General features: G+C 51.0%; 1 protein-coding gene across 12 annotated transcripts in view; it reads right to left on the bottom strand.

Annotated features, from left to right (window-relative positions):
- Nucleotides 1-23716, bottom strand: part of DENND3 (DENN domain containing 3) — a 77770-nt gene extending 54054 nt beyond the window's left edge. For 7 of the 12 annotated variants that reach the window (XM_037803613.1, XM_037803615.1, XM_037803617.1 and 4 more), the window contains exons 1-8: nt 23499-23715; nt 16889-17168; nt 12697-12812; nt 9236-9378; nt 7034-7145; nt 3856-3975; nt 3169-3387; nt 1072-1193 (exon numbers count right to left, since the gene is read on the bottom strand). In XM_037803613.1, the coding sequence (XP_037659541.1) occupies nt 1072-1193; nt 3169-3387; nt 3856-3975; nt 7034-7145; nt 9236-9378; nt 12697-12812; nt 16889-17168; nt 23499-23600 (1214 nt within the window). In that variant the 5' untranslated portion in view covers nt 23601-23715. Of the gene's footprint in view, nt 1-1071; nt 1194-3168; nt 3388-3855; nt 3976-7033; nt 7146-9235; nt 9379-12696; nt 12813-16888; nt 17169-23498 lie in introns of all 12 variants that reach the window. The other 5 variants (XR_005211737.1, XR_005211736.1, XM_037803616.1 and 2 more) reach the window with 2 other exon arrangements.
- Between the last annotated feature and the right edge of the window lie 1818 nt (nt 23717-25534).

Genomic DNA, 25534 nt, shown 5'->3' with positions numbered 1-25534 from the left:
GGGAGACGGGGAAAGGGACAAGCCAAGGAACCTCAAGGGTGGCCGGCAGCCGGCACCGGGACGCACAGGCTCTGGGAGGAAGCAGGCGTGTCAGTATCTGGGTTTTGAACTTCTCACCTCAAAACCATGAGCCAAAAAAGTTCTGTTGTCTAAGCCAACACCAGTTTGTGGTATTTGTGAAAGCTGCTCAGACAAATAAAGACGTAGGCCAATGAAGTTTAGTAGCAGAGATGAAAACAAACACCAAAAACAGTTGTGAAAGATGGTATAAAAACATGAACGCACGGAGAGAGTGAGAAAGACAGCCTCTTGCTCGGGATAATGGTCACGTCCCTCAGAGGCCACTCGGCTGGGAGCACCACAGGGCAGCATCATACCTGTGTGCTCCTCAGTACAATATATCCCAACACAGGCATATCCCAGTACAAGTATATCCCAACATAAGTATATCCCAATGCAGGTATATCCCAGTGCAAGTATACCAACATAAGTATATCCAACATAAGTATATCTCAATGCAGGTATATCCCAATGCAAGACTATCCCAACAGAAATATATCCCAATGTGAGTATATCTCAACACAGGTATATCCAACGCAGGTATATCCCAATGCAAGAATACCCCAACAGAAGTATATCCCAATGCAGGTATATCCCAGTGCAAATGTATTCCAACACAAATATATCCCAGTGCAAGTATATCCCAGTGCAGGTATATCCAAGTGCAAAGCATACAATAGATATTTGATACATATCTAATGATACCTGAATGAACAACCAAATGAATGAATGAATGAATGAATGGAGGGAGAAGGAACTTCAAAGATCACAAGGGCAGGCTCGTGGGACACAGAAGAGAGGGTCCAGAAGCTTCCCAGGGGATAATGAGTATTTTAGACAAGACTCAAATGAAGACAAACCCCTTCTATTTCAGGATATTCACAAATGACTTCCAAACTGTCAATACACAAAACATCTATCAATAATATAAAACTGGAAATGACATTCAAAAGTGGCAAATACAGAACCTGAATAAAGAGGCTGTTAAGCACCTCCTTCTCCCCTCTTTACCTCTGAACAAACGTCTGAGCCGCCAGGAGAGGGACGTCAGGAATGCCGACATTGCCATCCAGGGATCTGGAGCAGGTGATGCTTCCACTGTCGATATTTATCAGGATCAATCCGTCAGCTTCCTAGAAAACACGTTAGCAAAGACTGAAGTAACAACCTTTGCATTTGTATAAATCCTTGAATTTACAAAAATACACTGTGCATTCACTAAGACGGTGTCATAATGAATTAAATTACCCTATTTAATATGTATCTATTGCCTCATATTACCACTACAAAAAAATTCAGCATGTGCCCTATGTTAACGGGATAAATTTCATTATATGTACCTTTCTCTCTGAGTCAAGAGTCCAATATACATTCTCCAGTTTTCACCCAACGTGGAATAAGCACCAGCGTACCACTTCAGGGAGCCCTGAGGGAACATTCCAGAACCCTACTCAGCCTGCTGCAGACATTCGCAGCCCGGGAGTGGAACTGCTGGGTCATATGGTCACCGTGTTTAATCGTCTGAGGAACTGCCAGACTTTTCCACAGCAGCCGCCCCATTTTACATTCCCACCAGCAGCGGACAAGGGTTCCAATTTCTCCACACCCAGCTCCGGCTCCCCGCTGTCTTCCTGACTCTGATCCTGCTGGCTGACGGTGTGGGCACCTTCCCATGTGCTTCTCGGCCTTTTGTACAGAGCAGCCTTCATTTAACCCCATACTGTGAAATTTCCTAACTGTACACAAAGGGAGAGAGAAGAGCGCGCAAATCCCCGTGCACCCCTCACCCTGCCTCACGGCTGCCGTCTCCCCTCTCTCTTCCTGGAGCATTTTAAAGAAACTCCCAGATGCGGATCCCAGAGCCCGGCTGCAAGGGGCACAGGGTGCTGCCCCGTCTTCGCCGGAGCGGGTGATTCACTGGGGAAAACACACTTCAGGAAAAGTCCCTTCAGACATTCATGGAGGAAGCAGGAAAACGTCATCCGGGCTGCTTTGTAAATGAGAAAAAAAGTCGGCTGTGCTCTGAAGTTGGAAGATGTGTTTCCTTGTTTGGTCACTGGGGGAACAAAAACTTTTCTGCCTAACGATTCCAAGCAGCAGCCTTGAAGGAAACCCTGGGAGTGATTTATCTGCTCTGGAAGATTTCAGAAGTTGAAGCCCCTATTAACTGAAAGTGTTTCGGGCGAGCTTTGACGATGTTCATCACCGGCAGTGGGACGGAAGGCAGAGAGCCGGGAGCAGCCCTGAAGCCCGTCCGGCAGCCACTGAGCACTCGGTACCAGCACTCCCGAGGGGCAGCGCGGCTGGCGCCCTGGCCAGCCAGTCCGGGCGCTGCCCTGTGAGTCGGAGACCGAGCCCATGCCAGAGCCACACAGAACACACATGAAGCGGGAAGCAGGGCGGTCAGAACCTCCGGGGAGATTGCAGCATCACATTCCGAGACTGCTGAATCACAGACCTCTCGTGCATTACTCACAATTCATATATTTTGCCACAAGTAAGACTTTACAAATAACCCACACGCACATTTCAAAAATCCTACGTGCGTGTAGTCACTGAGCCAGGACAGGCACCGGGTCTGAGCTGCAGGGTGGAGCTGGCTGGGCCGCAGAGTGGACACTCTGAGCCCTAAGTATCTATCGTGCACTAAGTAGTTCTGGAATGTTCCCTCGAGGCTTCCTGAAGTAGACACGGAGTGTTTGTACCTACCTGCCCACGAGGACGTGGCCTCGTCCCACCCTACAGACGAGGGAACTGCAGCTCAGCACACGTGGGAAACTTGCCCAAGGCCACAAAACCTCAAAGCAGTGAGGCCAGAGGAAAACCAGGCCCCACCCGGGCCAGCCCCTGCCTCAAGTCCACTAGAGGCAAGTGGAGCTGCCCTAAGGATCCCACCAGGAGCTCCTTGGCCCTGGCCCCGTCACAGGTCTGCAGGAAGGCAGCTCCAGTGTTGAACAAGAGCCCACGGCAGGGGTACACCCGGCACCCACAGGGTTGGTGGCCCCTGCGGCATGCTGGGCGCTGACTTCACTTCAAATGCAGCTTCCCGGGAACCCCTACGACACCCTTGCGAGAACCAGCAAACCAAGCAGGGGTGCTAGACCCAACCTTGCTGACTTCTTCAAAGTGATCGAGGTGGCAGCCCATGAGGAAGGACGTGGGGGCCATGACGAAGTCCAGCATCTGGCCCGAAAGGATGGGCACAAGCGTGTGCTGCCACTGCAGGGGGTGGAGGAAGGCCAGGAAGCACTGGGCCACCAGGGTCAGCAGCGCCCAGTCGGAGGAGAAGAACACGATCCGCCGCTCCGTCAGCATGCAGGTGAGGATCTGCAGGGAGGCACCACGTACATGATGCAGCCGCGGCACGCCAGACGGAAATACCCGCGGGCACCACCAAGAGCTGACCCACAGGTGCCACCAAGACCCACTCATGGGCGTACCACCCAGTAAGAGCCGACCTGTGGGTGCCACCAAGACCCATTCATGGACCCCACCTGGCAAGATCCAACCCGCAGGTGCCACCCAGCAAGACCACACACAGAACCAAGTATGGGTTGTACCCTAGTGCCCCCACTTTTACCAAAACAAAAGCCATTAACTACCCTACAAAGAGTGTTCTTTGCAAATACCGTGTACTGTAGGGAATTCTGGCTTAAGCAAAGAAAATAAATACTTCAAGGCCACTGGTTCTGTGCATTGTGGAATAAACTTCATTTTAATTGCGTTTTGATGCAACACTTCTGTTGCCCCATTGGGCCAATCAGTGTGAGGGGGCTCCAGGTGTGGAAGACGCACCTGTAACACCTTCTCAGGTTTGAAACACAGTAAGGGCAGGTGGAGGTCGAAGTCGATGATGGGGCTTTCCGGATCCACTCGGGAAGGAAATACAACCTGCAGTGGCTTCATGTTAAATATCTGCAACAACAGATTTCCAGTTAGTCCAGAGAGCCGCACCCAACAGAGTCAGAAACACACTCAGCTCTCTCTTTTGGGGCAGAAAGCATCCGAGCTGCAAAACTCTTTTGAAGATACACTCACTTTACAGCCCACAGAATAACAAGCAGGCTAGAGACAGGCAACGACAGAACCGCCAGTAGCAGTTTAGGCATAAACTAAACATTTAATGTCTTTTCTAAGTAAGCCTAACTGCTCCAAACTCTTCAATTAATGAGCAAGCTGTTCATCAGCAGGACAAAGATAAGCCTGAACATAGAAATCCATGCAAATTAGCCCAAATTCTAAGTCAAGCATGTTCAAATTATTCTTAGGTATTACACATTTTTCTTAGTTACTATAAATTATATATTTCCTTAGTATTTTCAATTTGATTTGAGAGTCAAAGCTCCAGGAAGACAAGTATTTCAAAAAACTTTAGGAAAGATATTTTCTTTCGTAAATGACATCATTTTAAAGTAACACTGTATTTCCAGTTCTGTGTTCGGGGCCACTGCTGGAGATGGGTGAGCGAGGCTGGTTGCCACTGCGGGGACACTTCCGAGCTAGTGGAGGAGATGCAGCCGCAGAGCAGGTGCAGGAAATGCAGGCTGCTTCCCCTGCCCTCGGATCACTATTAAGGAGCCTGAGAGGGCCTGAGCGCAAGCGAAGCACGAGGGAATGCAAAGGACAGAGGCCGCGACGGGAAAGCTTCTAGAAGGGTGGATGGTGTGAGACTCTGCAGAGCGGGCATTGGGGGGAAAGGAGGTTGCAGGGACAGAGCACCAACTGCTAATCCTTCCTCACGGTCGCCTCGGTCACTTGTCTCAGTCTATTTCCACGGGAGAACACTGAAAACCGGGAGAGACGATCTTCTTGGCGGGCAGGAAATGGGGAAGGGCTCCTCACCCTAACCACAGAGTCGCTTTCCTTTCCAGTCATCAGCGCATCCGCAGAAGCAAGACACACTGGAGCGAAGCAGTTAAAGCCTCCAAGATGTGGCCTACTAATCATAACTGTGAAGCTTATGTAAAAATACTTCTCAATATTTCAAAAAACAAATTTGTCAACCAGTTATCCAATTGACAAAAAAACACACACAAAAAAAACAATACACACACGCACCACCCGTCCACTCACTGCGGTGCACGGCACGGGCTGTGCCAGGGATCTGACAGCTTATTGCTCGCGCCCTCGCAGAAGGAGACTGAGGAAGAGATGTTTCAGGGAAATGCTTTCCACATTCCAGCCTGATGCACACCCCAGAGAACAGAAAGGGACTCAAGCCCGGTGTGTCTCTTCTGCCTCCCCAATAAGCCGATGATTCAACAGGTTGGTAAAATCAGCCCTGCTGGTGGGCAGAGAAGCGGCAGTGTGGGCCCAGGGCAGCACTATGCTCCTCCCCACTGCTCTCCCCAGGCCGGGGGCCCAGGCGCCACCAAGAGAGGGGCTGAACTGGGACAAGGGCTGGCCGGGACCCCGCCTCGCCACTCCCTGAGCTGCGGGCCCCCTGCCTCCCTCCCCGCTTAGGTCGGACATGGCCCAGCCCACCTCCCCTGGCTGTGGGCAGAGGACGTGAGACGCACAGATGTTACCAAAACTGCCGCTCAGTGCACTGGATTCACACACAAGCAATGACAGCTCACGGCCGCTATCTACGGCGGCCTCTAAGTTACATGAGTTTGCAGGGCATTCTGGAAAATACTGTAGAACTGGCTCCTGTATCAGAAGATCTAACCCTAAATGACCTCTCAGATGTCTTCAGAACAGTAAACGTTTACCACTATACGACAGCAGGGTTAAGTTCATGTGTCAACTGGCCAGGTTTTGGTGTCCAGTTGTTTGGTCAAGCACTGGCCTGTTACTATGAGGACATTTCCTGGCCTTAAGCCATCACTAAGTTGGTTGCATCTGCGGCTGATCACATCTACAACCAACTGAGGAGGCTGCCTTCTGCAATGAGAAGTTGCATCCGATCAGATGAAGGCCTTAAAAGGAGAAGTGATGGTTTCAGCAGACAGAAGGGAGAATCTCCATCTCTACTACAGTTTCTCCTGGGGAATCCATCAAAACCCTTCATCAGAGTTCCCAGCTTGCAGCCTGCCCTGCGGAACTTGGAGTTGCCCATCCCCACAGTCGTGTGAGACAATTCTTATAAAAATCTCATATTTACAGATGTCTCCTGTCAGTTCTATTTCCCCCAAGAATCTTGACTAATACAATGTTGTTCCCTAAAATGGATCCTGACCATTATAGCCACTCAGGGCCAACAGCTGGTCAGCCAGGCCCGAGCCACGCTGAGTTGGCTAATTCGAGCGTGAGAACTAAGACACGGATCCAGATTCCACCGGCCCCTACTGGCCAACACCGAGAGTGGCCAGCTCTTCCGCTCGCTGGCTGAACGACCATCACTGAGCTGCCGGTGCTGGGGCAGTGGGAAGCCCTGGACACTCGGTCCCAAATGGTCTCTGACCTCAGGCAGCTCAGAGTCCAACGGAGGAGACAGACATTAAACAAAAATGAAAACACATGCACCCAAGCCCTAATCTGACACCTAACCACGACCTGAGAGATGAGCAGAAGCCGGCCATGAGAAAACGCAGAGTGGGATTTCAGCAACTGCAGGTGTGGGAGCCCTGGGGCAGCACCTCGAGGGACCGGAGGTGAGCAAGGGGGCAGGAGACAGAAAGCAGAGGGACACGGCGGGACACAGGAGCAGCTCAGGGCACAGGGATGGAAGCGGAAAAGGCCTGCCTGGTTTGTAGGTTTTAAGGACCCTCCAGAGGACGACCACAAAGCGGTCAAGACCGGAAGTGACCCCTTCCAGTGGCCAGTGGCTACCCAGCCCGGGAAGGCCGGTGTCCCAGGATGGGGTGGTGGCCGCGGAGGACAGGGGAACAGGGAAACTCGAGAAACGCATCGGAGGGAAACCAGTGGGGTTCTGAGGATAGACTGAAAACATTTAAACCATCTCTATTATATTACTTTAACGTTAAATTTGCAAAGAAAAGCAAAAACATACAATTCCAGATTTAATTACCAAATGGAGCGGTCCTGGTGGCGGACTAGGTATTAAAGATAGTTTTGCAGCAAAATCTTTTATGTGATCATCAACTTCAAAGTCTTTACAGAGCTTCAGATGAGTCAATAAACTAAAATTAAAAAAAAATTCATCAGATTACAAAATGATAATGAGCTGCACCCTTAAAATGGGTGAGTTTCACTGTATATAAATTATACCTTGATGACGCTAATTTTTAAAGTTTAAATGTAAAGTGTACATTAAAGCATATACATATAAACAAAAAAATGAATAAACTCTAGAAATGCTACTTTTCTAAAAACTACCGAATGAATGATTCTCATATATGATTCTAACAGATATAAAACTTATTCATCAACTCATTTGCTGAATGAGTTGCTACTGGTTCATTCAACAAATATTTGTGACAGAGGCCAAGCTGGCCCCACTCGGCCCGCAGGAGCCAGGCCTCGGCGGCGAACAAGGCTGGTCCCAGCCGGGGCATCCCCGCCGCATGCGTGCCCAGTGGTGGCCGCACTGCCGAGAGGGTGCACGACGGGGGTCCCCCCGGTCAGTGCGTCACAGACTCTCCCACGTGACTTCACTTTTCCACCCGCTCGGCGCGAGACCACCACAGGCCCGGCAACTCAGGCTGCTTCCGAGTTTTACTTGAGGAAACAAATAACAATCGCCATGGAGCCAACGCCAGGATTTGGGATTGATCTGATATCCTCCTTATTTGTATTTATTGTAAACATATAACAGTATTATATTTTAAATTTTAAAGAGAAAAAAACTACTCAGAATCGAATCCCCCAAATGCAACTAAATATAGTCTCTCCCAATTTTTGTTCACATGGAGACATAGTTTACATATTGTCACTGCAGCAGAAAACATCATTTTTTAAATATAAATTTCTCTACTGCATTTTGCATTTCTGTCATTTACTCCTGTCTAGCTATATTTTCTAGTTCTAATCATTTAGCAATGACCATCAAAAAGAAAAGGGAACAGCCAAGAAGCACAGGATTACATTTTTCAAGTCACACGAGTGCTTGCTCTGAGGCCTGGCAGAAGGACATCTGCTGCCCATCGCAGCATGAAGTCTCAGTAAACACGCGCGAGCGAGTCCAGGGGCGTCCTCCACGGCAGACGCCGGCCCTCCCCGCCCGGCATTTAGTCACGGGTGGGAACAGCCACCCCCGCCTCACAGAAGAGGGGGCGCAGACCAGGGTAACAGGCTCTTCAGCTTGGGGTAACGGAGATGGTCCTTCCAGCCCTTCCCAGACCCTGGCAGCCACGGGCCCAGCAAAGCACCCTGGCCCCTCTCCCCAGCCCCTCTCCCCACTCCTCTCCCCCACTCACTGAAGGAGACCCAAGCAGCGCTCGAGTCTACCAGCTATCTCACCTCGACGGAAGTAAGACGCCAGCCAGGCCCAAAGCAGGCACGGGGGCCGGGCATGCTCTAAAAACATAAAGCACCAGAGCGCTGGGATCTGAGCTATCCATGTCAGGAGCTGAACAGCGGGCACCCGTCACCCGGCACGTGGCTCGGCTCACCCCAAAGACGGGGGAGGCAGGCTGGGGTGATCGTCCCTCACGGGCAACACGAACGGACGCCCGTCAGCGATTTGCTGTTGACGGTCATGCTACGTGCAAACGGGAGCTCCTGGGATGCTCTCCTCGGTCTCTAACCAGGAGGAATTCTAGGGATAGAACTTTATGAGAATCAAACAGAAATGGGGTCTGTCCACGTGCTCCCAACGGGACAACTGTGTCCACGTCCGGGGTACAGCCTCGTCACGACCCACCACATCCCTCAACCCGCCTCGGGGCAATGCTTTTAAAAAACTCCCCAGGTCCTCAGACTTTTGACTCAACATCAGCAGTAAGACAGTGAAAAATCCTACCCTCAAAAAGATAATTTTTTAAATGTTAATAAAGCTCAGAACACCAGCAGTCTCGTGACTTTCTCGGATATCCAGGAAATGAGGTTTCTCCCTAAAAAGGCCTCTTTTAAGACTCCCAAACAAAAGTAGAATCCTCCATGCTGATTCTACTGTGTGGCTTCATCTTCTCTCTTCTGTCACACCATTTCCACGCTTTCCAATTACGAAAGATGTGGCGTTTTCAAAAGCATCCGCAGCCGAACCTGAACCCCGCCATTCGGCCACCCCCCCCCAGCCGCAGCTCCCCCCCAGGCCGGGCAGCGGGCTCACCAGGAGAGGCAGTCCTTGAGGGCGGTGAAGTAGGGGTGGCGGGAAATGACGCACACGGCGAAGGGCGCGAAGCAGCCCGCAGCGCCCACCGTCTGCCTGGACGGCGCCCAGTGCACCTTGCCGTTGTAGAAGCAGTGTCCGTCCTAGAGAGAGCAGCAGGGTCACCACCCCCATCCCGCAACTCTCAGGACCCGGCTTAAGCGACTTGGTGCCTCGATTCACAGTCCAGACCCCAGGAGCTGGGCCCAGCCCTCCGCCCCGGCACGCCCAGCCCTGCTCCCGCGGGCTCTGCTGCCAGGTCCCCGGAAGGACCAGCCTTCCCTCGGACGTCTGGGCCCTCGCTGGTGCCTGCCCCCCTCCCTGCCCGCAAGAAGCCCACAGGCTGGGGGTAGAGGAGAGGCAGGGAGACATGAGACAAAGCCGATGGAAGCCTGGTGAGCAAGAAAGAGACGCAGCAGTGACCCGGGGGAAGCAGCACTTGCGGGTGGGAACAGGGGCAGCCCCGGCCTCGGAGTGGGGCAGGGGATTTCAGCCCAAGAAACCACAGGGCACAGGGCGTGAGACGCACAGCTCATGCTTACGCGCCACACGGTATCTGGGGCTCATAGTTTCGGCCCTGGAAGTGGGCTGTGAGCAGGGAGGAGCATCACAAGGGCCTCAGTCTGGGACTTTTGAATGTGAGGTTTTATAAGATGTCCATGTGAAGGGAGAAGCCAAGGGACAGTCAGGTACATCGTTTTTTATCCACCGAAACTTAATGAATGTCCACTGCTCTAGAGCCAGTCTGCTCAAGTTCTGGTTCTGGATGCTGTGTGACTTTGGGCAAGTCCCTTCACCTCTCTGTGCCACAGCTCCTCAACTGCAGAATGAGGATGACGCTGGGAGAACCCACCTCATTCACCGTGGTGTGGACTAAATGAATTACTACAGACAAAGTGTGTGGACCATGCCTGGCGTTCGGCTGCTGCTAATACTTTACCATCTCCAGCACTCTGGGAGAAGCACTCTGGGATTGCAAGGAGAATACGCTATAGCTTCTACCCTCAAACCATATCGAGACTGGCAGTGACACACACTAGCGCTCGGGAGAGGCCCGGCTGGAATGGCAGACTCGATGGCCACCAGGAGGTATGGTGAAGGGGGGAAGTAAAAAACACAGGGCCCGGGGACCCCGAAACCAGGCCAGAGCTGGGGGCCTGGGGAGGGGGTGGACAGGCGTGCTCAGTGGGGATGGTCCCATCATCTGGTGACCATAATGCACAACAGAGGGGCAGTTGCTAAAAAATGTACTTAATGAAAATGAGTGCATTTTTCCCCTCATAAAGGCTATTTCACAGACAGATGCCCGAGGAGATTTTCTAAATGGCCGAGCACTGTGGATCCTTTCTCATCTGGAAGCACCGAGTAGGAAAAGTGGCAGGAACTCAGCTTTCCCAGTATTTCCCACCCCACAATATAACCCAGGAAGGAAGGCCGGGTATCCACACTGCTCAGACTCCCCCAGGGGAGCTGCTGTCACAGCAGGAAGGTATAATCCCCGGCACTAGTGGCTGTGACCTACCACCCCTGGGTTCTGCTCTTAGCACATCGTGGGAAACAATCTATTCCTGAAGTGTGAAATGTTGCCTTCACAGTGCCAAGCAGTGAGTTTTTCTCTGGCATATTCACTAAGGATATTAAAACCTGTCTGTGCTAAACCACGAACACAGAGGCACAGAATCCATCTAATATATCTTATGCCTCCCAACACTTAGATAAAGTAATATATGTAAGACTAATTCTACAAAAACAAACAAACAAACAGTCCCCATCCCAGAGGCAGAGCACAGAAAATCATGTGGGGTGGCCCCTTCCCTGCTACTGTGTGAGATGCTCACATCCCCCTTGGGAAGCACTGTAGCAGCTGAACATATTCTGACAGTCGCTTTTTGTTTCTGGAAACCCTTTGGAAGGATGAAGCTGATGGCCCTACAGGTTCCGTTACATCATTTCCCCACAGGCTCCTTGAAGGCCAGCTCACTCACCCACAGCGGACTTGCCCAGAAAATGCTCCCAAAATGTGTGATGAATGAATCATGTTCTCAAAATCAAAACCCAAGCACTACTAACATGACCACAGACATAGGGGACTGGTGGTTTGATGGGTTGAGCCCTCTACCACAGGATTTACCCTTGGGAAGAAGGTTGCTGCAAAGGAGAGGCTAGGCCTCCCTATAATTGTGCCTAAGAGCCTCCTCCCGAATGCCTCTTTGTTGCTCAGATGTGGCCCTGTCTCTCTAGCTAAGCCAACTTGAAAGGTGAAATCACTGCCCTCCCCGCTACGTGGGATCAGACACCCAGGGGAGTGAATCTCCCTGGCAACGTGGAATATGACTCCCGAGGAGGAATGTAGACCCGGCATCGTGGGACGGAGAACATCTTCTTGACCAAAAGGGGGATGTGAAAGGAGATGAAATAAGCTTCAGTGGCAGAGAGATTCCAAAAGGAGCCGACAGGTCACTCTGGTGGGCACTCTTAAGCACAATTTAGACAACCCTTTTTAGGTTCTAAAGAATTGGGGTAGCTGGTGGTGGATACCTGAAACTATCAGACTACAACCCAGAACCCATGAATCTCGAAGACAATTGTATAAAAATGTAGCTTATGAGGGGTGACAATGGGATTGGGAAAGCCATAAGGACCACACTCCCCTTTGTCTAGTTTATGGATGGATGAGTAGAAAAATAGGGGAAGGAAACAAACAAACAAACAGACAGACAAAGGTACCCAGTGTTCTTTTTTACTTCAATTGCTGTTTTTCACTTTAATTATTATTGTTATTTTTGTTGTGTGCTATTGAAGGTGTCAGGGATTGATTTAGGTGATGAATGTACAACTATGTAATGGTACTGTGAACAATCGAATGTATGATTTGTTTTGTATGACTGCGTGGTATGTGACTATATCTCAATAAAATGAAGATTAAAAAAAAAAAAAAAAGAAACCCAAGCACTATATGCAAAAGCCAAAGGGTGGAGACAGCCCAAGTGTCCATCAACCGATGAAGAGATGAACCACATGTGGTCTGTCCGTGCAATGGACCATTACTCAGCCATAAAAAGGAACGCAGCTCTGAGACCTGCAACAATGTGGAAGACATTATGCCAAGTGAGAGAAGCCGGCACCAGAGGCCCCCTAAGGTGTAGCCCGTTTACATGAAACATCCAGCAGGAGCACACCCACAGGAGCAGACAGCGGGTTCCAGGCTGGCACGGGTTGGGAGGAGGGGTCCGACTGCCTGGTGGAAATGTGCTTCCGGACTAGAGGGTGGTGATGGTTGCACAATGTTGAGAATTTATTAAAGGCCACTGAATTGTACCCTTTGAAATGGTTAAAATGGTGTATTGCATTTTGTGGTTATTTTACCACAATAAAAAAAAATCTAAGCCCAATCTCAAGGGGAGGTAACGGGCACGACTCACTTGCAGGGGCCGGTAGAACTGCCCCACCACGCCATAGGTCCTGTTCCCGCAGACATCGGTCAGGACCAGGAAGTGGATGTGGTCCTCCTGCGGCTCAGAGGCCACGCACATGCCTCCTGGAGACAGGAAAGAAGGAAGAAATCTCATCACAGCCAGCGGCAGCCACAGGAGCCCAGGCTCTCCATGAGCCCGTTTCTCTCAGGATACAAAGTGAGTTCATCCCAGAATGGCACGTGTGGCACCGCAGTCCTGGATGTGTTCACCCTCCCAGCAGGCCCCTCTCCCCAGGCCCTCCTCCCATGCAGCCATTCTGGGGGAACCCTCCATGCTCTGAGGGACATAGTACGTGAACGTACAGCCAACCCAGATACCGAGTTTATCACGATATGCAGATAAACCCTCCAGGTGAGGCTGGGGACGAGGCGCTCTACTGGACACAGCAGGGAAGGGCAGTTTGCAGCCTACCCCACACCTGTCCCCAGTTCCTCCTCACTGCATCCAAAGAACAGCATCAGTTTCTCCAGAAAAACTACAGGACAGGTACTCATTCAAGTCCTTTCTATATCATCCACTTTAACACTTTCAAAACCGGTGAAAAAATGAAACTTGGAGCACCAGGCTCGCTCTGGAAACTGGACAGGCATGCTTGCGGGACAAAGCCCATGCTTCTCATCCTGGTGAAACAGAAAGCAGGCGGCGTGCAAGGCGTGGCTCAGGTGAAGCAACCCAGGGGCTGGAGCCACTCCAGACGCAACTGGACATGGTTTAAAACCCCTCGCTGGGCCTCCTCCAGACCTCAAGTCAAAGCTGAAAAGCCCTTGAAAGTGCCACAAGTGAACTCTGCTGCCCAGGGATCCGTATAGACTGTCTTTCAGGACTGATTTTCCATAAAACGGGGACTGCACTAAATGATTTAAACTCCTTTTTAGCTTTAAAGTTGCAACATTTAAAAAAGTAAGCCTGAGGGAGGATCGTGGGAAGATGTCAGAGCTGGAAGCTCCAGGAATCAGTCCTTCCACCAAAACAACTATGGAATTGGCAGGAACTGTCTGAACAAACTGTTTTGGAACTCTGGACTCTAGTGGAAAACTGCAGCACCCAGGGAAGAGCTGGAGGGAGAGGCTGGTGAGTGGTGGTAAATATCAGTGAATTTCAACCTCCAGCTGCGGGCAGGCAGCAGTGGGGACTGCAGCTGGGGCTCCAGGGCAGCGTGCTGGTGCTGGGGTGGGCTATAAGGACCTAGTCCTCCAAAACCCCAGGGAGTGTGGTCTGACTGCTGACCACTGCTTTTGACCAGCTATGTCGGACTGCTGGGCGCTGGCTCTGAGGGTGGCCACTGTCCCAAACCCCTCAGGCAAGAACAGCGGAGGAGTCTTAAAGAGGCAGTAGTTTTTTTTCTCTCTCTCTCTCTTTCTTTTCTCTGTCCATTCCTCAGCTGGGAGCAAAAGCAGTTTGGGAAAGTTTTAGATTGACAGCCCAACCCTGAACAACAACAAAACCCCTAGCAATCCCAGAGGAGCAGGAGAACTACATTTCCAGAGTTACAACAAAATAATGCTCAGACTGTCCAGTTCTCAACAAATATCACAGAACACACAAAGAAACAGGAAAGCATGGCCCATTCACAGGGGGAAAGAAAAGAATTTGCCAGGAACCATCCCTGCAGAAGCTCATACATGGGAACTATCAAAGACTTTAAATTAACTGTCTTAAATGTGATCAATGAGCGAAAAGAATCCACATACAGAGAACTAAAGGAAATGGGGGAAATGTTGTCTGGACAAAGTAAAGAGATGGAATTTATAAAAAGGAACCAAACAGAAAGTTTAGAGCTGAAAGTATAGTAACTGAAATGAAACACAACTCACTACCCAGATTCAACAGTAGATTTGAATAGGCAGCAGAAAGGATCAGCAAACTTGAAGATAAGACAATTGCAATTATCCAGAGTGAGAAGCAAAAAGAAGTAATTGAGAAAAGTGGACAGAGCCTGAGGGACCTCAGGGACACCATCAAACAAACCAACATACATATCATCGGAGTCCCAGAAGGACAAGAGAGAGAAAAAGGGGCAGAAAAACTATTTGAAGAAATAATGACTGGAAACTTCCCAAATCTGAGGAAAGACAAGTATATACACATCCAGAAGCTCAATGAACTCCAAGCAGGATAGACTCTATGAGACCTACACTAAGACATACTATAGCACAATTGTCAAAAGACAAACACAAACAGAGGACTTTGCAAGCAGCAAGAGAGAAGCAACTTGTCACATACAAGGGATCCCCAATAAGATTAACAGCAGATTTCTCATCAGAAATCACAGAGGCCAGAAGAGAGTAGGACAACATATATAAAGTCCCTAAAGAAAAAACTGTCAACCAAGAATTCTATATCCAGCAAAATTATCTCCAAAACTAAAGGAAAAAATAAGACATTTACAGATAAATGAAAGCTGAGGGTTCATTACCAAAAGATCTGCCCTACAAGAAATGCTAAAGGGATTCCTTCAGGCTAAAATAAAAACACACTAGATAGTAACTTGAAGCCATAAGAAAGGAAAAAAAAAAACAAAACCCTGGTAAAGGTAACTACATAGGTAAATATAAAATCCTGTATTATTGTACTTTTGGTTTCTAACTGCTTCCCCCACCCCATACGACTTAACAGGCAAGTGTTATCAAAAAACATTTTAAATTATGTTAATGGGCATACAATGAATAAAGATGTAATTTGAGAAAATAACAACATAATGGGAGAGGGATGGAGATATACGGAAGTAGAGAGTTTGTATGCTGCTGAAGCTCGGTTGGTTCTACTAGAACTAGGGTGTTATTAGTTTAAGATGTTGATTGTAATTACAAAGGTAACCACTAAGAAAACAACTAAAAAATATAGACAAAAAGAAAGTAAGAATCAAAATGGTACACTACAAAAAGCAATTAAACACACACAAAATAGGGCATTAATGGAGTAACTGCAATGGATTTTTAGAATTTACACCAAAAGCACAAGGAACAAAAGAAAAAATAGACAAAATGGACTTCATCAAAATCAAAAACTTCTGTGCATGAAAGGACACCAACAAGAAAGTGAAAAAATCTACAGAATGGGAGAAACTATATGGAAACCATAGATCTTAAAAGGGTTTAATATCCAGAATATATAAAGAACTTCTATATCTCAAACAACAAAAAGTCAAACAACCCAATTTAATAAAAGGGCCAAGAATTTTGAACAGACATTTCTCCAAAGATATTCAAATGGGCAATAATTATATGAAAAGATGCTGAACATCATTAGCCATCAAAGAAATGGAAATTAAAACTACAACTACTGCTCCACACCCACTAGGATGGCTATTATTTAACTGAAAATAACAAGTGCTAGGGAGAATGTAGAGAAATAAGAACCCTCGTACATTGTGGGTGGGAAAGTAAAATGGGGCAGCCCTGGTGGAAGACAATTTGGTGGTTCCTCGGAAAGTTAAACATAGAATTACCGTCTCACCCGGCAATTGCACCCTAGGTGTATAACCCGGAGAACTGAAAGCAGGGCTTCAAACAGTTACCTGCAAGCCGATGTTTACAGCAGCATCATTCACAACAGCCAAAAGGGGGAAGCAACCCAAGTGTTCATCACAGGTGGCTGGATAAACAAAACGGGGTCTATCTATCAAAAGACTATTATCCATCTGAAAAAAGCAGGCAAGTGCTGGTTCATGCTACAACACGGATGAACCCTGAGGACAGCACATTGAGTGAAATAAGCCAGACACAAAAGGACAAATATTGTATGACTTCTCTTACATGAAATACTTAGAATAAACACATTCATAGAGATGGAAAGCAGAACAGTGTTACCTGGGGTGGGGGGTGAGGGGTGGGGAGTCATTTCTAATGAGCATGAGTTTTGGTTTGGGATGATGAGAACAATCTGGAAGTAGACAGGGTGGAAACTGCACAGTCTTGTCAATGTATTTAAGGTCAAAGAATTGTCCACTTAAAATGGCTAAACTAGTTTTATGTTATATGTATTTTACCACAGTTAAAAATAAACTAATTTATTAAATTTTTTTTTAAAAAAAGAGTAAATTCTATGATGGGACACAGGACCACAAAGAATCCCGCTTTCTTCGACGTGCCGAGTGGGGAGACAGTACGAGCTCACCACGGCGCTGCCCCCCCGATACCTGGGAAGCACAGCTGGGGCAGGGCCAGGAGGTCCACGTCGTTGGGGATGCTGACATCTTCCGCATCCAGCACCTTCGGGTCCCCCGGGAACCCCTTCCCGTGCTCTGCTTTGGGTTTCTCTCTCTTCTTCCTCAAGGAGCGCCGCCTGGCTTTGTTCAGAGTGGCACAGCCTGCACCAGCCGCCTGGCTGTCCTCTTTGCAGACGAAAGGAGGCACGAAGACAGACAGAACCTCTGGATTGAGAGAAGAAAGATTTCTACCTCCTTTTTTCTGGGCGACCTAAAAAAGACAACAACACGAATTACTGCGGCAGTGGTGGCCCCAGTCCCCTTCCGTCCTTTCTTTCAGAGCTGTGCCCTGCGGGTTCTTCAGGTGCCCATACACATGGGGGTCCACACGCTGTCGTTTACAGGTGTCCCCTGTGTGTGCCTTTTCCCACCGGAGGCTCAGCAGCAAGCACCGCCTCGAAGTGTTCTAGGAACTTCACAGACGCTACCTTCAGGCTGGTCACGTAACTTCGGGGCCTGCTTCTTGAGCTGTAAACTCATGGCACAACCTGCCCCTCAGGATACAGCGCAGGGTCTGGAGCTGCGACAGACCTCAGCTTCCAGGGGCAGACAGCTTCCCTTCCAGGGGCTGGTGCAGGGGACGGAGACGGCATCCGTCCAGGACCCACCCCCAGGAAGCCCCCGTAGGCACTCGCAGCCCACTCGGTTGGAGGGCACAGAGGTCAAGCGCTCTGCATGCTGTCAAACCCTACACAAAAATGTTTACCAACGTCACTTCACCTGTTCCTAGTCACCCCCGGTCAGGGGAGCGAGAACAGGCACCAACGGATACAGAGAGAAGGACGCAGCCTTCCTCGGGTCACCGTCAAAGGGGGCCACGTAGCCTCATCCTTTTGCACTTTAACTTTGTACAAGTTTTTTCTTTTCACCCTTTATCTTTTCATTCTCCTCCAAAATAATATAAAGAATATGGCTCTACCATCTGTCCCTTTTCTACCTAATGCCAGTGCCTGCAAAAGTTCTTACTGTACATTTAGGACTAAACGTACTAAGGTGCTGCCAGGTGATCTTTCAAAGGTGTGTGTGATGCAGTCTGTGGGGGAGAAGGGAGCGTTTGGGGGGCTAAACTGGCTAAAAAGAGAAACCTCTGGGTATAGAAGATGTGGGAGATAAGAAGCGGCTGGGGCAGGGATGAGGGAGCAGGTAAATGAGGGTCTCTGAGGGGCCCTGGAAAGGATCTGGGGGGGCTCCACACCTCATGCTGGTCAGATCCCCTCCTAAATGGTCCCTCGGCTTCCCAGCCATGCCTCCCTTCTGCCTCTCGTCCACTTTCCCCTTCCCCTGTTACAGGCAGGGACCCCCAGGGCTGTGTTCTTGGTCCCCATCCTTTCTCACGCACACAAGGGGGTTCAGTCTACAGCTACACGCAACAACTCCCGGATTCCCACTCCAAGCTCCAACCTCCTTCATACCAGGCTGTGGCCGGCTGCCGCTCGGGCACCCCTGCATCTCGCAGGCCCTTAAGCGACACCAGGTGACCTGGGTGGGCCTGTGCGCTGGGCAGCGGGCAGCCCCCTTCTGTGGCCAGCCCTCCCCAGGCCTCCCAGGATCACAGACACTCACATCTGGGACACGACACTGTGCCTTTCCCATGGTCTCCCCTCCACCTGCCCCGAGCTGGCTGCTACTCCACCCCACCAGCAGAGCCCCCCAACTTCACCCTCAGTGGAGGGGACTGTCCTAACCCCCTTTCTCTACCTCTTCTAGGACTCCGGCATCATTCCCATAACCTCCTAGAGCGTCACCTTCCCGGACCCCACCACCCTCACCCATCACCTCCAGGAGCGTCACCTTCCCGGACTCACCACCCTCACCCATCACCTCCAGGAGCATCACCTCCCAGGACCCTCCACCCTCAGCCTTCACCTCCAGGAGCATCAACTCCCAGGACCCACCACCCTCACCCATCACCTCCAGGAGCGTCACCTCCCAGGACCCACCACCCTCAACCATCACCTCCTACAGTGTCACCTCCCAGGACCCACCACCCTCACCCATCACCTCCAGGAGCGTCACCTCCCAGGACCCACCACCCTCACCCATCACCTCCAGGAGCATCACCTCCCAGGACCCTCCATCCTCACCCATCACCTCCAGGAGCGTCACCTCCCAGGACCCACCACCCTCACCCATCACCTCCAGGAGCGTCACCTCCCAGGACCCACCACCCTCACCCATCACCTCCAGGAGCGTCACCTCCCAGGACCCTCCACCCTCACCCTTCACCTCCAGGAGTGTCACCTCCCAGGACCCACCACCCTCACCCTTCTCCTCCAGGAGCATCACCTCCCAGGACCCTCCACCCTCACCCATCACCTCCAGGAGCATCACCTCCCAGGACCCACCACCCTCACCCATCACCTCCTAGAAAGTCACCTCCCAGGACCCACCACCCTCACCCATCACCTCCAGGAGCGTCACCTCCCAGGACCCTCCACCCTCACCCATCACCTCCTACAGTGTCACCTCCCAGGACCCACCACCCTTACCCATCACCTCCTACAGCATCACCTCCCAGGACCCCACAACCCTCAACCATCACCTCCTACATCATTACCTCCCTGGACCCACCACACTCACCTATCACCTCCTACAGCATCACTCCCAGTACCTACCACCCTTGCCTATCACCTCCAGAAGTGTCACCTCCCAGGACTTGGAAAAGTCAACAGTCTCAATTTTAAAAAATAATCATATAGAACGCATAAAGGCAACAATAGAAAGGGAGGGTCCCCTCTGTAATTCTATGCCTCAAAGGTAACGCACTTTGAACAGCATGGGATACAGTCTTCCCATTTTTTATACACATAACAATTTATAATTTTTTCATAAATGCACTCATTCTAGCTGAACGCTTCTATTAGCTGTTTGTTTTCTCTCTCTCCCAGCCATTCAGCATGGCTGACTCTCCCGGCAGTTACCGCATCCTCTTCCCCACTGCATAACGTTGCACCATGTGGCAATTCAGTAATTACCCAATCCCCTGCTGTGGGCATCTGGGTATTCGCAAGTGTTCATCAACACAGCAACAAACAGTTCACCGAAACAGAACTGCATATGTCCAGTCATTTCATTAGAATACATTCCAGAAAGAAGGGGTCCCAGATCAAAGAGTTTTCCTATGGTACTTTCTGACGCAGGTCACAGCTGCCCCAGCGCTAGTGCAAGCCAATGCCCAGTTCCTCAGATTCTGCCAACCTGGCGGCAGCTTTTAATCCCTGCCAATGACAACCGGAAATGACGCTTATTTCCTGGTCTTCTGTCCCAGAGGCTGACTTGTTAAATGCATACCCAATAACCATCACTTGAGTTCTAAAATACTAATAATAATTTAAAAATAAAAATCACAACATCCTAGTTACTTTGAGTCAAAGATTTATTTCTAAGTTAAATTATGTAGTACTATTAATCTTTGCTGTAGAGTTAGCCATTATTTGTGAAATAAAACAGAAATTAAGGCATTTTTAACGCTCTAAAACAGGGCTACCTGATATAGTAGCCACTAGCCCAAGTAGCGATTAAAATTCAATTAATTAGAGCAAATGAAATTAAAAATTTGGATCCTAGGTTGCACAAGCCACATTTCAGATGCTCCATGGTGGCAAGTGGCCAGTGGCTACTATGTCGGACACGCAGTTCCAGGACTCGCCACCACTACAGAGTTCCGAGGCACAGGCTACTCTAGAAGCTGAAAGCTCTCCACTGAAACCCATAAAAAGGTGCCTTGCCCTCAAGAACTACGCCAGTGACCCCCATACGAAAAGTGCTCAAAAGCACTTTTTTAGTTCTCTGGCATGGATTTGCAATGACCCCCTTCCCAATGAACACCTAGTCTACCCAGCAACTGATGCCACGGGGACCCCTGTCCAGGAAGAAGTGGAGGGAAATTTACTAAGCTCAGGAACTCACATGGGGGGTGAGCTTATTATGGAATTCTCTGTCACCATTCTCAACAAAACAAATGCCACTGCCACCGCTATCTAAGAAATAAAACAAAGAGTTAGGACCCTGCCCTGCCTCAAGTGAAGTTTCTGTTTTCACATGTCACCAAACAGGAATGCCTGGCCCACAGAAGGGTGATCACAAAATAAAAAGTATAATTAAGAAGTATTTTTAAAGCCCTGGACATTCAGAATAGAATGTCTATAAAAATAAAACTAAGTAAATGCCATCCCAGGTTGAGTTAATCCTAAGATTAAAGCTGGCCTTAAAAGCAGGATCACATCCAGGAAGTTTAAGCCCTCTTGCAAACACTCCTTTTTTTTTTTTTTCCTACTCTTTGCCTATTTTTCTCTCCACCTTTTGCCAAACCTCTGACAGAGCCAGAAGATAGAAGAGGATAAAAGTTGCAACGCAGATTAGCAAGCCGCCACACTCTCAGCCCCAGGAGCCATCCCAGCCTCTTTAGTGCAGGAAAGTACCACTGTCACCTTCCCAGCTGATTCAGCCTGAGCCCCAAAGCCACAGCTCACAGCCAGGCGACTAATAGACATTTTGTAATCCCCCAAGAAGCCCAGTCACTGGAACCAGGTCATTTCCTCTTCCAAGAAAAAGGAGGCAATGTCATCTGGCAAATCAGAAGAGGGAAACTGAACCAATCGAAGAAGGGATAGAGGAGACAGGGATCAGAAGGAGATATCACGGGGGACAGTGAGTAAGAAAGGGGGGCAGAAATCATTTCCAGAGTAAGACTTTTTCCTCCAATCAGAGTTGGTTTGTACTGAAGCCCAACTGCAGAAACTCAGACATTAACAGACACCCCTTCAGTTCATTTTAGTAACATTGATTCTTCTTGGGGGAATTCCTTCAGCCCTAGGGTCCGGGGGGTGGGGTGGGGGGCAGGCATTCTTTAAATACTCCAATGCTTTTCTCTGACTCTGTGTGCTGTCATCTGGAAAGAGATTGGAGGACTTGCCCAGATAACTGCCCCATGGAGTAGGAAAATCTAGGACTTCACTAACCAAAGAAAAACTACGTCTACACAGTTTAATGGACATCCTGGGCCAAGAAAAAACAGGGCCACGCATGGAGGCAAAGGAAAGCCAAGACTCCAGAATTCACAAAGTGCCATGAAAGAAACAAGAGGAATAAGAATTTCCAAAACTGCTGCTTTCCTGGGGAGGAGAGAGTGAGCTTGTCACTCGGGCTGCTAGGGTGCGGAGTGGAGAGAAGGAGGGGAAGCCACTACTGACAGTGGGAAATGCCAGGTTTCCTAGCCTAACGACTATATGCAGAAGATTTAAAGCTGATCCTTAAATCTAAAACTTAAGTCTTACTTAATTCTTTAGTCCGGTGCCTAGCACAGCTCCCACTCTTTTCTTTAATGCAATTTTATTGAGATACACTGTCACACCATGTAATCCATCCAAAGTACACAATCAATGACCTACAGTACCACCATCATATAGTTGCACATTCATTGCCACAATCAATTTTAGAACATTTTCATTACTCCAAAATAAAGAAAAAATAAAAATTAAAAGGAACACTCAAAACATCCCATACCCCTTATCCCCCTCCTATTATTTATATATTCTTGTCTTTATTACTCATCTGCCCATACACTAGATAAAGGGAGTGTCAGTCACCAGGTTTTCACAATCACACAGTCACACCATAAAAGCTGTAAATTTATACAATCATCATGAAGAATAAAGGCTACTGGACTACAGTTCAACAGATTCAGGTATTTCCTTCTAGCTATTCTAAAACACTAGAAACTAAAAAGGAATACCTATATAATGCATAAGGTATGACCTCCAGAAGGACCTCTGGACTCTATTTGAACTCTCTTAGCCACTAAAACTTTATTTTGTTTCATTTCTTTTGGTCAAGAAGGCGTTCGCATTACCAAGATGCCAGTGCCAGGCTCATCCCTGGGAGTCAGGTCCCACGTTGCCAGGGAGACCCACACCCCTGGGAGTCATGTCCCAGGTAGCGGGGAGGGCGGCGAGTTTATCTGCAGCGTTGACTGCAGCTGCCACTCTTTAGGAGACAATGAATCTTTGTGTAATGTATGAAATCGCTTAATCGGCTAAACAGCAGGGATTTGGTGCACGAGTCCAACTCCGCAGGTTCCGCCGCGTTGGTCAGGCCCCCCCACCCCCATCTTCAACACCTCGCCCGGGGGGGGCACCCTGGAGAAAGAGGATTCGGTTCGGGGAAAAGGACTTACAAAAAGGCTGCAGGATGGGTGAGCGCGTTTGCGGCACAAGCAGCACTCACTAGGGACCGACCCGGCTGGCTCCAGCGACGCCGGCCGCCTGCGAGAGCCGCGCTTCCCCGGGCGGGAGGAGGCCGGCGCCCCCCCTCGCCGATCGCTCGCGGAAGAGGACCCGTCCTCGGCGGCCGGCAGGGCCAGGGGGACCGGGCCCGCACGTGCGCCCGGAGCGCGCCGTACACCCAGCCGGGGGAGGGAAGCCCCTCTCCCGCTCCACGGGCCACCGCAGCCGCGGAAGCCTCCACCAGGCGCCCCGGCCCCGGCTCCGAGAGGGGCGCAGCCACCCGGGCGGCGCACCGCACTCTCCCCCCCGGGCCTCACCTGCTCCGGGCCGCGGAGGCTGTCCCTGGGGGCTCCCAGCAGCGCGCACAGCTCCAGCAGCCCCGAGGGCAGCGACAGCTGCTGCGGCGCGGCCTCCGCCATGGCTCCTCCGCCGCCCGCGGGCCGCACCCGGCTCGGGGCCTCGTGCCCGTCCGGGCTCCCGCCCCGCGTCCCGGCCGCCGCCGCCGCCGCCCGCCAGGCCCCACAGCGCGTCCGCCGGGCCCGGAGCGCCTCCCGCGCGGCCTGCGGGGCGGGGCCTGGGCGGGGCCTGAGGGGGCGGGGCCACGTGCGGGGCGGGCGCGAGGCGGTGGTTTCCGAACCTGCCCCGCGGGTCCTAGCGCGTGCGCGGTTGGTGCGCGCGCAGCTCCCTCCGCCGCCCGCGGCCGCCGGGTCCCTGGGGAAGCCGTGAGGGCTCGGCGGGGTCCTCAGGTGGCCGCAGCCCCCGAGACTCAGGGGTCCCCTGCTCCCGCAAGCCCCCGCCCCGCGCAGAAGTTGGTCGGGAGGACCCTGGAGAGGATGCACGGGCAAAGGCCGCCCCGCCGCCGCCGCCTCCAGGAAGCCTTCCGGCGCCCGGGACCGCGGAGAGGGTCGGGTGTGGACAGCCGGGAGAAGCCGGCGGGGACGGGGGTGGGAAGTTCCATTCCAGGCCAGCAACTCAGCCTGGTTAACGCAAAGCTGACCAGGGCCAGGAATGGGTTGAGTAAAATTCAACAGAAACGGGGCGGGGTGGGCGCTGCTAGAACCGAGGGCAGGAAGCCCCGAGACTGAAGAGGGGCCCAGGCGGGGTCAGGGTCCTGCCCGGGCCAGCTCCACGCCTGATCTGATCGCTCGTGGGCCGTGAGCTTCCCCCAGCCCCGGGCCGCCCTGTGGAGCCGAGGGGAGGCCGGGCTGTGGAGCCCTAACCTTCTGGGGCTCTCACCTGCCTTGCCCGTTTGCTGAGTTTACAAAGCAAGAAGCAGGTCCTGGCCCCGGCCCTGCCCCCCAGCCCGCCTGGGGCCAATCCCTCCCCTGCAAACTCAGCTGTAAACCGGGGTCCTAGGGAAGGATTCCAAAGATTTTTCTAGAATATGTAAATCTGTTTAAAACACATACACACCTTGAAATGTTTAATTAAAATGGCACTCTGTCATCAGCGTAAGAAAAGTGACAGTAACTACAATGCAGTGTCACACTCCAAAGGATGGAGGCGGTGGCCTGGAGGCCTTGGGAATCCTTTCATCCTCGTGTGGAGATGCCCGGGCCACTGACCCAGCCTGACTCCCGTTGTGTTTCACTGATTGAGTCCCTGGCCGTCCCTGGTTCTCACTGGCCCTCACTTGCTTCCGTGGCCTGCCTGGCGGGGTGAGTGCACCTTAATAGGGCTGTGACAATAAGCCACTAAAATCCCTGACTTCAAAAGAGAAGGATGGATTTTGTGCATACTTGTCTGGCTCCTTCCTGGTTCTTGGCAGCCTCGGTGGGGCCTGAGTCCCTTACCTGCCCGGGAGAGAGGCTGGTAGTCACCAGCTACTGCCCCGGAAGGAGGCCCGACCTTGAACTCACAGCCGTGGGCCTGAGGTGGGCTCCTGGTTATTGGCTGTGCAAGCTGGCAGGCCCCTGAACAGCCGCGAGCCGCAGCTTCCTGTTTGTTCAAGAACGGCGCTGCAGGGCTGTGGCCAGGCTCTCTCCAGGGACAGTCAGGCTTCCGCAAAGCAGCTGTCCCTTGTCCTCAGAGAGTGGCATGCTTTAGGCCCCGCACTGGAGTGGAATGGCTGGGGCTGCTCGTTTTCTTCTCTCTAGGCCTCGCTCTCATCACCCTTAAGCTGAGGGAGGTGGACTGTGGCCGCCCAGGGCCTCCTAAACCCTTCCCTGCGCCTTTTAATAAATTCCATCGCTCACACTGCAGACATTTCCAAAGCGCCCATATCAAGCCTTGCCCTGTCCTTGAGAAATTGCTGAGTGGTTGAAGATCTAAGGTGGAGATAAGTCGGTAGAAAAGCCACTTAAGAGTCATGGGGAGGCAGACGATGTAGACAAGGGGACCCAGAGCAGAAGGG

Source organism: Choloepus didactylus, chromosome 14 (assembly GCF_015220235.1).
Source record: "Choloepus didactylus isolate mChoDid1 chromosome 14, mChoDid1.pri, whole genome shotgun sequence".
Classification (NCBI taxonomy): Eukaryota; Metazoa; Chordata; class Mammalia; order Pilosa; family Megalonychidae; genus Choloepus; species Choloepus didactylus.
The sequence above is the reverse complement of the archived record's forward strand: the minus strand, read 5'-3'. Positions and strand labels throughout refer to the sequence as shown.